Source organism: Prionailurus bengalensis, chromosome X (assembly GCF_016509475.1).
Source record: "Prionailurus bengalensis isolate Pbe53 chromosome X, Fcat_Pben_1.1_paternal_pri, whole genome shotgun sequence".
NCBI lineage: Eukaryota > Metazoa > Chordata > Mammalia > Carnivora > Felidae > Prionailurus > Prionailurus bengalensis.
This window is the reverse complement of record NC_057361.1, coordinates 110,899,742-110,911,996: the sequence shown is the minus strand read 5'-3', so window position 1 is coordinate 110,911,996 and position 12,255 is coordinate 110,899,742. Positions and strand designations below refer to the sequence as shown.

Below are 12,255 nucleotides of genomic sequence, written 5' to 3'. Positions count from 1 at the left end.
GGTCCGTGGGTTCCAGCCCCGCGTCGGGCTCTGTGCTGACGGCTCAGAGCCTGGAGCCTGTTTCAGATTCTGTGTCTCCCTCTTCCTCTGCCCCTCCACTGTTCATGCTCTCTCTCTCTCTGTCTCAAAAATAAATAAATGTTAAAAAAAAAAAAATTAAAAAAAAATGTGTAAAAAAGAAGTTAAGGAGTTTTGGGTTCCTAGGTACCGCAGCTGAAAGCAATTAGGAAAACAGCGAAGATAATTTTTAAAATGTTCACGACCCCCTCGACCCATGAAATGTATCTGAAGTGAAAGGCATTGATGTTTGTCTTAGAGCAAGTGTCTGTGACCTTCCCCACCCACCAACTGCATTTTCTTCCACGCCTGTGATAAACTCGGGACTTCACCGCTCACCCTTTCTGATCTTGCTGTGAAACCTAAGTGGCTTTGGCAGGTTATCTGAAAACGAGGTCCCTGGGGGTTTCTTCAGAGATTATTTAGAAATAATAAGGAAAGTCACGCCCTGTTTTCCTGAGGATACTTTCCTTCATTCACTTGTTGTCTAGTTTTAAGCGACTGCCCGCCGGAGGCTGCTCACAGGGGCAACCCTTAAGACTTGGTGCACGCGGGGCGCCTGGGTGGCTTAGTCGGTTAAGCGTCCGATTTCGGCTCAGGTCACCATCTCGCGGTCTGTGAGTTCAAGCCCTGCGTCAGGCTCTGTGCTGACCGCTCAGAGCCTGGAGCCTGTTTCAGATTCTGCGTCTCCCTCTCTCTCTGCCCCTCCCCCGTTCATGCTCTGTCTCTCTCTGTCTCAAAAATAAATAAACGTTAAAAAAAATTTTTTTTTTAGGGGCACCTGGGTGGCGCAGTCGGTTAAGCGTCCGACATCAGCCAGGTCACGATCTCGCGGTCCGTGAGTTCGAGCCCCGCGTCGGGCTCTGGGCTGATGGCTCAGAGCCTGGAGCCTGTTTCTGATTCTGTGTCTCCCTCTCTCTCTGCCCCTCGCCCGTTCATGCTCTGTCTCTCTCTGTCCCAAAAAATAAATAAATGTTGAAAAAAAAAATTAAAAAAAAAAATTTTTTTTTTAAAAAAGACTTGGTGCACGCTAGGTGTGTGCAGAGAAAAAGCAAGGTGCTGGCGGCCAGCGTCTCCCCACCCTGAGAATCCCTGTGGCCCTCCAAGCCTGGCCCGATGAGCTGTCTCAGAGATGACCCCACCAGGGTCTTCCTCTACCAGGGCTTGCGATGCGTGGTTTGAGTTCACAGGTGCCAGAAGTAACTGTTGGGCACCAGAGACAAAAGTGTCCCAGCCAATAGATGGTATTCCTCTCTAGGCTATTTTGTTGCTTGTAGCTGAATATATAACGTAGGCATTTGGAATCCCGTATCTCCAGGCATTCGGTTAAATTATGAGCCCAATGAAGATTAGAAATTGGGATTTGAGAGAAACTCTGAAATGATGCTGCCCGGGCACACGCCCGGGAAGCCTGCCCCTCGCCAACCCCCCAAAAGGTCTCCACCGCAGTCCTGTGAGCCTTTATCTGCACCGATTGCTTAGGTACCCTTCATTGGATCCTCCGAATTGTTGAAGGGTTTTGGGTTATACCCACCAGCAGTAGTATTCCTGCTGGGTCCTAGACCTTGGACAAAGTGGTTGTAAATGTGCAAAATAGAGGCAGGTGCCCTGGCTGCTCTAACGTGACGGTGACACGGGTCGGAGTGTGCGTTTCACGCCGCTCGCTCATTTTGGCTGATATGCCTTCCTTTAGTAAACCTTTGGTGCAGTGAAAAGCGGGTTCTGAGGTTGTCAGGCATAAACTTTGGTTCATAATTCGCTTATCATTTAAAGAGCAATAAAAACCCTGTTGATTTCTCTCTGGAGTGGATTTGAAAGCTGTTGCAAGCTCATGGGAATGAAGCCTGGAGCTTTAAAGCAGCAACCCTAACTCTTCCCGCTACACTCACAGGAAGGTATTCTTAGAAAAACCTAATACAACTGATTTTCAACATGTCTGTGTTTCTGATTGGCCTTCTCTGGCCTACCTTGCAGGATTAGTGGACCTAAAAATAATTGGCAGTCTTAAGCCCTCCAGAGCAGTGTTTCGGCACGGGTGTGCAAAATACTAACTAGCTGCATTTCTCCTACTGATGGGTAGGTGATCTCAAATCCCACATCTGCATAATGACTATAATGTGCTTTATTATTAAGGCTTAGGTCAAGTGACTTAAGGCTTTCCATGTGCACTGCATATCCTATGCCGCGGTTCCATTCCTTCTCGCAAAGGGAGGTTGGATTAATGTATATGTTCCCTCTCCCTCCTGGGATTATTAAAAACCTTTAGAGATTTTCTTTCTTTGTTCCCAAGAAGCAGAACGTGGCATATTCCTCCTGGGGTTCTCAGGTAGCGTGGAGGCCCCAGGGTTATCCAGCAACCTGCTTTTTAGCTCACTTTGTGGCTACGTGAATTTAGCTCTAGAAAGTAGATGGAAACTGTTTTGGTAACTCTTAAGACCAATGGCAAGGAATTGTTTTTACTTTGGGGACAAATCAAAATTAGAAAAAGAGTAAAGTAGCAATTGAGGGATTAGGAAAATTACTTACAGCAAATAACAGCTTAATGTAGCTCCCGTTAGTAAAGTTATACCAAGTATTTATATATTTTTTAAAAACCAGGGGCGCCTGGGTGGCGCAGTTGGTTAGGCGTCCGACTTCAGCCAGGTCACGATCTCGCGGTCCGGGAGTTCGAGCCCCGCGTCAGGCTCTGGGCTGATGGCCCAGAGCCTGGAGCCAGTTTCCGATTCTGTGTCTCCCTCTCTCTCTGCCCCTCCCCCGTTCATGCTCTGTCTCTCTCTGTCCCAAAAATAAATAAAAAACGTTGAAAAAAAAAAAAAAACCTGATGAAAGCCCCTCCATACGTATACACACCCTTTGAGAACTGAAGCTTGCTTTTAAAAGAAGCAACACACTTGTTTATCCTAGAAGAGTTTCAGATTCACACAAGTTGGGAGGATAGTGATAGCACAGGAAATTCACATCTTACATTAGGGTGGTAAATTGTCACAATTGATAAGCCAATGTTGATGTATTATCTGTAGTCCCTATCTGATTTCTGATTTCCTTAGTTTTTTTTAACTAACCCTTTTATTGAGATATAGTTCATATCCTAAATGATTCGCCCATTTAAAGTGTACAACGGCTTTTCATACCCTCACAAAATTGTGGATTCATCACCAAAATCAATTTTAGAACACTTTCATCATCCCAGAAAGAAATCCCCTGCCTTTTAGCTGTAACCTCCCCTTACTTCCCCATTCCTCTAGACAACCAAGAATCCACTTTCTGCCTCTGTAAATTGGCCTATGCTGGACATTTCACATAAATGGGATCCTACGGTATGTGGACGTTGGTGACTGGCTCTTTCATTTAGCTTTTGTTTTGTTTTATTTTATTTTATTTTATTTTATTTTATTTTATTTTAATTTTATTTTATTTCATTTCATTTCATTTCATTTCATTTCATTTTTTTATTTTCTTTAGATTCAGCCATGCAGTAACACATACCTTTCCTTCTTACGGCTGAATGATCCATCATATGGATATACCACATTTTGTTTGTCCACCTGTCAATGGATATTTGGCTACTATGAATAATACTGCTATAAGCCTGGGGCGCCTGGGTGGCTCAGTCAGTTGGGCGACCGACTTCGGCTCAGGTCATGATCTCACGGTTCGTGAGTTCGAGCCCCACATCGGGCTCTGTGCTGACAGCTCAGAGCCTGGAGCCTGCTTCGGAGTCTGTGTCTGCTCTCTCTGCCCCGCCCCCACTTGTGCTCTGTCTCTGTCTGTCTCTCAAAAATAATAATAATAAATAATTATTTAATAATAATATTATTTAATAATAATAAATAATACTAAATAAATGTTAAAAAAATAATAAAATAGGGGCGCCTGGTTGGCTCAGTGGGTTGAGCGTCCGACTTCGGCTCAGGTCCGGATCTCACAATTTGTGAGTTCGAGGCCGACGTCGGGCTCTGTGCTGACAGCTCAGAGCCTGGAGCCTGTTTCAGATTCTGTGTCTCCCTCTCTCTGCCCCTTCCTGGCTCATGCTCTTTTTCTCTCAAAAATGAATAAATGTTAAAAATTAATAAATAAAAATAAAATAAAACAAAATAAAATCACTACTGCTCTAAACCTTTACCTGCAAGTTTTTGTGTGAGTTCCTTAGTTCTCCCCCAGTATCGTTTTCTTTTCTTCCGGGATCTCATCCGAGATACATTTTATTTCATCATCAGGCCTCCTTTAGCTCCCAGGACTTTGCTTTTGATGGCCCTTAGGAGGTCTGTGCTTCATTGTCATCACTAAACCGTCACTTATGCATGCCATTCAATACCTCCTTTCTGGCCATCTTTACTCCCCTAAAATCCAGGCTGGAATAAGAACATTTCCTGATCTAGCCAGAGGAGACAGGGTGCTTGCCCTCCTGGCCCCTGTCCCTCAGCTAGTACAAGTGGTCAGAAAAGTCTCTTCATGGAGAACTTCGGTGGCTTATCAAGGCATAATTGATGTTCTTCCTTTCTGTTTCATTGTTGCGCTTAAAAAAAAAAAGTTTAGTTTTGAAAGAGAACGCAAGCAGGGGAGGGGCAGAAAGAGAGGGGGATGGAGGCTCTGAAGTGGGCTCCACGCTGACAGCAGAGAGCCCAGTGTGGGGCTCAAACTCAAGAACTGCAAGATCATGACCTGAGCAGAAGTCAGATGCTCAACCGACTGAGCCACCCAGGTCCCCCGATCATGGCACTTTTTACATTGACATAATGCTTCCTTGTTTACAAAGGGCTTTTTAAGGCTCAAGAGCCTTCCCAAGAGCCTACAGTGGATCATGTCAGCTGAGACTCAAACCCAGTTCCTGAAATCCCCACATCAGTCTTCTTATCCCTAGACTACCATTAGCCTCGCAGAATGAAAGGTGCAAATAGTGTTAAATATTTGGAACCTTTTACATTCACTTCCTACAAACCCCTTGTAAAGCGCTAAGTTTTCATCAAAACCCAAGCGAGGCACTCGGTTTCTGCAGGAAAGACCAATGTAAGATTATCTAGTCTCTTACATTTGCAGTTTGCAAAGGGCCTTCCAGTCTGTTCTTCTCAAGGCGGCCAGCCCTTCCCCTTAGAGTGCAATTTGTGTGTCTATTATTTACCGAGAGCATTTGGTTGTTTTATTGGTAAAATCCGTTGGGGTGCAGAGGATGTCTGCCCTACAAATCATGCTGGTGTAGGCAAGCCTGGGTTCTCTGCCACTGTGTCCCTTAAAGGTTTCTGGCTGCTGTTCCCTCCTTTTCGAACTCTGGGGGACTAATTACGAGAGACTTACTTTATCTCCTGCAGGTGCAGAAAGCTAACACCTTAGTGGTGACTACAGGTATTCTTTTATCACCGTTCTGCCCGGATATGTGAGCACTGGAGAGACGTTTTTTTGGCATCTAGTTGGACTTCAAAAGGCATTTTCCGAGAAAGACCTAGAAAGTGGTTGTAAGATATAGCTAAAAATAGTCAAGCTGATAGTAAATAAGCAGAGAGCTGGCCTGAGAACTAACCGCCACGTGTAACATTTTCTACGGGAAGGTGGGTAGGAGCAGCCGAAATGCACTGACGTGAGCTGCACCCCGTTTGTACATCAGAGCCAGCCTTTGGCGAGGGGAAGGTCGATGAGGGAAAACGAGAAAGCACACTTCCACAGATTGTTCGCCACAGAGTCCCGTTAAAGCACGGGCTAGATGCCTCATGTGCAGTGCCTACTTCTTTAACCATTGATTTGAAGCGCTTCCAAAAAGGAGCCAATACATGCTCGGCAGGACTGAGCAGTAATTTATTGTGATTGTCTTTGTTCAGCTTCGAAAACTAAGCCATTGATATCAAGACTAAAGAGAAATTACATAGAGCTGGTGTGATTGAAAAACGTTTGGCTCTTTTGAATGATTTTTTTTTGTTTTGTTTTGTTTTTAATGACATAGAGTTAAGCTTTAGAAAGCACGCTTCGTTGAATCTCATCCGAGCCTCCAAGGACAGGGCTAGGGGACCTGTTTTCTTTAGAAGGCCACTGACCCACAAAGAAAAAAACTAATCAAGGGCCGTGTACAAAAAGCAACTTAATTTAGGTGCTTCCTTAGAAAAGCATAAAGCATTCAACTTACCTGCTTTTTAAATGAAGAACAGGGAACTCGAAACAAGTACAACAAATATAACAAAAACCCTCTTCAGGTTCATATTCTGTGCAGTCAGAAGATACGGGGTAGAGCAACAAAGAACAGTACGGGGAGAGTAAAGGAGCGAAAGCAGCCAGGGGAGTTTTAAGGGACCAGAAGAGATACGTGGAGAAAACCCTACCTGCAGCCAAGGGTCATGGACGGAGGAAGCTGAGTTAGGGAAAGAGAGGAAACTACAATTAACTGGTTCACAGCTATTCATAGCTCATCTGTAGTTCTACTGCTTGAGCCTTTCACGTAATAATTCTTTTTTTAATGTATTCTTTTTTAAAGATGTTTATCCCTTTTTGAGAGAGAGAGAGAGAGAGAGAGAGAGAGAGAGAGAGAGAGAGAGAGCGCGCGCGAAAGAGCATGAGCTGGGGAGGGGCAGAGAGGAGGGAGACAGAGGATCCAAAGCAGGCTCTGCACTGACAGGACTCGAACTCACAAACTGCAAGATCATGACCTGAGCCGAAATCAGATGTTGAACTGACTGGGCCACTCAGGAGCCCCTCAAGTAAAAATTCTTATGGAATTGTGTGTATCAGAAATACCCAGGGCCCTTTGAAAAAAAGGCACGTGCTCAGCACTCCCCCCTCCCTGCAGTGGCTGTCTGCCTGCCCCATACTGGATCCTGTTGTCCCTGTGCTCGGCTCTCTCAGCCCAAGGAGAGCGTTGCTCCGTCTTTCTTAAATGAGAAAGGGATCACCAGGTTTAGAAAGGAGATCTCCAGAAAGAAAAGGCATTTCTCATCCAGACACAGCATTTTAGGAATGTCTCAGACAAACAACGTCTCTGAAATAATACGTGTGCTCTGGTTTTTAATAGGAACCATTTTGGGCACTTAAAGTAGAAATATGCACTTTTTTTTTTAAAGTATTTATTTAAGCAATCTCCCCGCCCAACATGGGGCCCAGACTGAGGACCCAGAGATCAAGAGTCGCATGCTCTTCCGACTAAGCTGACCAGGCACCCCCAGAAGTATGCAGGTTTTAAAAATCAAATGCATCGGTCAAGTTCTGACCAGAATGTGGAGCTCTGATTCCGTTTTCAAATGCACCCAGATTGCCCCCACCTTTTCCTCCTCGTACTTCTCATCAGCAGGAACTGGTCATGGCACTGAGCTTGGGATTTAATTCACCAGGTATGGGTTGGACCGCGTGTGTCTCAGGCAGGGCTTCGGGCGAGAACGTCACGTTACGTTACGTTTTCAAGCAATGCTGTTTAGAAATGCCGACAGAATAAGTGGCCTGTTGGAGGGGCTGCTTTGCAACAGAGGGCAAGACCACTTTGCCAGCAGGAGCATTAGCCAAGTATCCATCCTGTTGTCATCCTTGACCCAAGGCAAGCCTTTTACTGTTAGACCAAGTCTTCCTGGAAAGACCTCTCTAAAATGAAAGTGGACTCCTTATTAGGTATTGCCAGAACAAGTATGTATTGCAGTGTTCTGTTGTAGACAGGTCTCCGTAAAGTCCTGCTGAGGGCCCCTGGTGGCTGTGAAGTGGGCAGAGTACATGGGCCACTCTGGGCCTTTTAGATGTGCCAGTGTATACATGTATCTGTGGAAACGGTGCTGCGTGCATTCGGCAGGTTGTCGGTAACTTTCATTGCTGTTACCCATTTTTGAAAGGTGTCTCCTCAATGCAAAATTCCTGTGGGTCAGTTTAAACCCCTCAATGTCTAGCACCTTCCTAAATGTAGAAAATTATTCTTTCCTGCTGTCTCTTTGAGTTTTCTGGCTTCGGGGATGTGTGTGTGTGTGTGTGTGTGTGTGTGTGTGTGTGTGTGTGTGTGTTTGCTTGCCTGCCTGCTTGCATTGGGGCTGGGAAAAAGGAGTAGTTTTCCTTGGACTTAGCAGCTTATTTTGATGGCCTCCAATAAGTGGCCCCTTTGTTTATTATATATGTGAACCCTGTTAAGATTCGGTGAACATAGATTGTTTTCCAAACTCATGAATTGTTTTGCCTCGGAAATGCAGTGCATACCCCAATGGACTCTTTGCATGCATTTGAAAACCAGCGTGTGATGAATTTTAGCCTGTGACAGTCTTAAAGAGTAGCTGCTCCCTTATTATAATTCATTTATATAGCCCTGCATGTCTTAAGTTCTCATTCTGAGCATTCCAATTAATTTTCTATGTGGGGTGTAAGTGTGATGGATTATTTAATGCGACCACAGCAAGTACTGTACTAGTTGGGGGTCTTCATATTATTTCACACGTTGGGACTATATTGGGGGGAAATCCTCAACCCTGAAACCTGGAGACCACTGGGTATCTCTCTGTTAATTATGTGTCTCAGCACCAAAGGCCTGCTGTGAACTTGTTAAGCCAGCAAAGAGGGAGTTTTGTTTTTGGTTGTAACAAAGGTGTTTGCAGAAAACTGAGCCTTAGCAACCTTCTTCTTCGACTAATGAGATCTAAGCTTCTAAACTCTTATACACAACCCCCCCACCCCCGCAACACACACATTTTTTGTTAGATTTATCTGTTGACCAAGGGTTTCAAAAATGCCAAAAGGAACTTTTAGCAGTTTCTGGATGAGGAAGCTGTTTGAAGATTGTTTCCCTTCCGCCTTCTCTATTAAATAGTCTTTTAATACCGCACACCCCTTTTTGTGTGGCAGTAACATTCTCCCTGCTTGTTAATTGCCAGGAAGGAAGAATGGTCAGGAATATATATGATCATGTAATTGTTTGCATACGTGCAGTTGACAGTCCTAGTTTAGTCAAATTAAGTTCCTTAACTCCATTTTATCTGAAATCCCCCACCTCCCTGAGGCCACATTGGCATCTGTCTTAGGTGAAGACTTAACTTCTAAGCACACGCAGCCAAGAAGCAGCAATGGCCAGCGCACGGTCCGGTTCATTTCCCGTTACTTGTTTGATCTGCTCATCATTCTACGGCCCTTTATTTATTGTACACACTTACCATTGACAAGTGCATATGTCTTCAATATACTCAGTTCCTGAGTTCCTGAGTTCCTGAGATATTGATTTTTTTTCCAGACCCCTCATCTTACATGGAACATGGACAGCAATAGCAGAAGGAACAGTGGCAGTGAATCCTTGTAAACCTCTGTAAAAATTCGATCACACCGATTTGTGGAGCAACTCAAGGGGTGGTACCTGTTTGGGTTTAGTTTTCAATGACACCGCGTCTCTTGGTCATTAGGAGGAAGAGCTATGGTCTCTGCAAAGCACGTTTTTGTTCTGTGGCCGAAGGAACAAGGTGTGGGTGAACTTTGGGGTCTATTTAAAAAAAAAAAAGCCCTCCAGGGGTACCTGGGTGGCTCATTCAGTTAAGCGTCCAACTCTTGATTTTTGACTCAGGTCATGATCTCAGAGTTACAAACGGTCCCTACATCAGGCTCCACATTGATGATGCAGAGCCTGCTTGGGATTCTCTCTCTCCCCATCTCTCTCTGCTCCTCACCTGCACGTGTGCTCTCTCCCTCTCTCATAAAATAAATAAACATAAAAAAAAAAAAAGCCCTCCACACCATCCAGTCCGAACCACAAGCAGAACCTAGTTGGTATAGGGGAGGGAGATCCTCTGTGTGTCTGAGCTGCTGTGGAGTGATGGCGTCTTTGACATTTCTCTTGACTCTCAGGGCTATATCACTACATAAAGATTATATTTATCAGATGCCATTAGTCTATATTGGGATGAGTGGCTACACATCCCAGTATCATAAGGTCACACAGTGTCTAACAACTGCATAGAGGGTGCCGGACAAGAAAACCTGAAGTTTGAAGATCACCTGCCATTACCCTTTGTGACTTATCATAGCCTGAAATTGTCCACTGTGAACTTGTGTTATTTCCTCTTGGTCGACAACCCCTTGAAATCCACTTATCCCTTTGCTTCTCCTCAGTATAACTACCGCTGGTGTATTTGCTCAGTTTTCGGCTGTCATGTATTTTAGAAATCATTCTTCCTTAAGGTACCCCCTCTTGGAATGTAAACTCAGAAAAGCTAGAAAAACTTATGCCTCATAGAATCTTGAATAGTTTATATATAAAAAAAAAAGACTTTGGTTGATATTGAACGATAATGTTTATTGGCAGCACCAATTTTCCTGTAGTGTAGCAATGTTCCTGAATCAAAAGTTTTTGTCTTTTGTAGGTGGCTTTATTATTTTCGCCTTCCCATAACAGAACGGATGTTTTTAGTTTTTTTTTTTTCTTTAAGTAAACTCTACCCCCAACGTGGGGCTTGAACTCAACCCTGAGATCAAGAGTCGCATGCTCTACCCATTGAGCCAGCCAGCCACCGCCCCCCCTCTATGTTTTCAGTTTAGTAAAACTTTTCAGATACACATGATGCCTAGGCCTTTGCAGGAACCTCACGGGTGGAAATGAAGCAGAGAGTGTGCGCACTTGAGCCAAACTCTTCCCTCTTGGCCTTGATGAATGATAATGGAGCTTGATTGTCTTACGTTTTATCTTCCAGGTGATCATTTGAAGATCTGTCCTCAGGGTTATACCTGCTGCTCTCAGGAGATGGAGGAGAAATACAGCCTGCAAAGTAAAGATGATTTCAAAAGTGTGGTCAGCGAACAGTGCAATCGTTTGCAAGCCATCTTTGCTTCCCGTTACAAGAAGTTTGATGGTAGGTTTTGGAAGTCTGGCCCAAGTAAGCATCGACGTGCTTTGCTCTTGGATTGGTCTTTACCTTTTGTTCGAGTCACATTTTAGAGGTGACAGTTCAGTTTGTCCAATTGCTTTTTCAGAGCTCCCCTGCCTTCTCCGAAGACACTCTCCTTGTTGGATCCTAGGGGCGAGTTAGTCCTCCAGTGTCATTGCTAGCGCCCTTCTGGATGCTCCAGAATCTGTATGGGAGGCGTTATGGAAATATGGTCACAAGGAGACAAAAAAAGAGATTAGCGTAGTTTAATTGAAAGGCTTTCATTTATTTTCTTGGGTGAACGCAAAATAGTGTTGTTGACGCAAGTTACTTTAAAAAACAAAACAAAACAAAAAAACCTCCCTAATAAAAAGCAGGCATCTGAAAACTTACCATAACCAGAGAGATTCTGCAGATGCTGGATTTCCAATTAGATTTCAAACTGGATTCCTCAGAGACCACTAGAGTTCCTAGAAGCCCTGTGGTACACAGATAGGATTAAAACTCAGCTCTTGGGTTTCCATGCAGCGATGACCCAGAAGTAGCTACTATATTTATAATTGCTGTTAAGCTGGGCCTCGTCTCTCAGCTGGCACTTTGGTGTGGTCTGTCCACGTAAAGCCATGACCAAACCCATTTCGGTCCCCTGTGCCAAACATAAGCTCGTAGGCGCACTTTCTTTTAATAGTGAACAACTAGCCAATAGGGTCCAAATGAGAGACGCTTCAATCATATCGGAGGCAACGCTACCGGTAACAGACTTTAAAACCCAGGGAGTGTGGGATCCCAAACCCCTCAGGATTCTTTTCTCTGGTGCTCTGTACTCAGTCTGAAGATTATTATGAAGTAGGTTTAAGTTTCATAGGAATGGTTTTCTTTGTGCCTGTTTTAAAGGCCATTCTAATTACATAGTACCTTTGAAGCGTGCTTTTCTTGACATTATGTGTGGTGAAGAAGTACAAGGCAAATTTTCGAGATGTGAAATGTCTTTGAGTATTTCTGCAAAGGGCTTGTTACCATGGTGAGAAGTTGGATGAAATTAGATTTATATAGCTGATAAGGCAGTCCCCAGCTAAAGAACAGGTTGTATTTCAAATGTTGGCTTCGAGATTTGTTATTTGAAACTTATAACCGATTTAATAAGTGTTGGGTTCTCAGGCTAGACCATGAGAGCATATTTAATTTGTAATGTAGTTGAACTGAAGTTTTCCCTACATAGCATACCATTTTTCGTGCCCATTTTATCAACAGTTGCTGTGCAAAATTGGGTTCAGTCTTAATTTTATGTCCTCCTTTTTCCTGGATGGATAGAAATGTTTTTTTTTTTAAATTTTTTTTTTTACATTTGTTTATTTTTTGAGAGACAGAGAGAGCACAAGTTAGGGAGGGGCAGAGAGAGAAGGAGACA

General features: G+C 44.0%; 1 protein-coding gene across 1 annotated transcript in view; it reads left to right on the top strand.

The window, feature by feature from the left end:
* GPC4 (glypican 4) overlaps positions 1–12,255 on the top strand; it is a 110,741-nt gene that overhangs the window by 63,064 nt on the left and 35,422 nt on the right. The window contains exon 2 of the mRNA XM_043570857.1: positions 10,674–10,832. Within this exon, the coding sequence (XP_043426792.1) occupies positions 10,674–10,832 (159 nt within the window). The remainder of the gene's footprint in view (positions 1–10,673; positions 10,833–12,255) is intronic.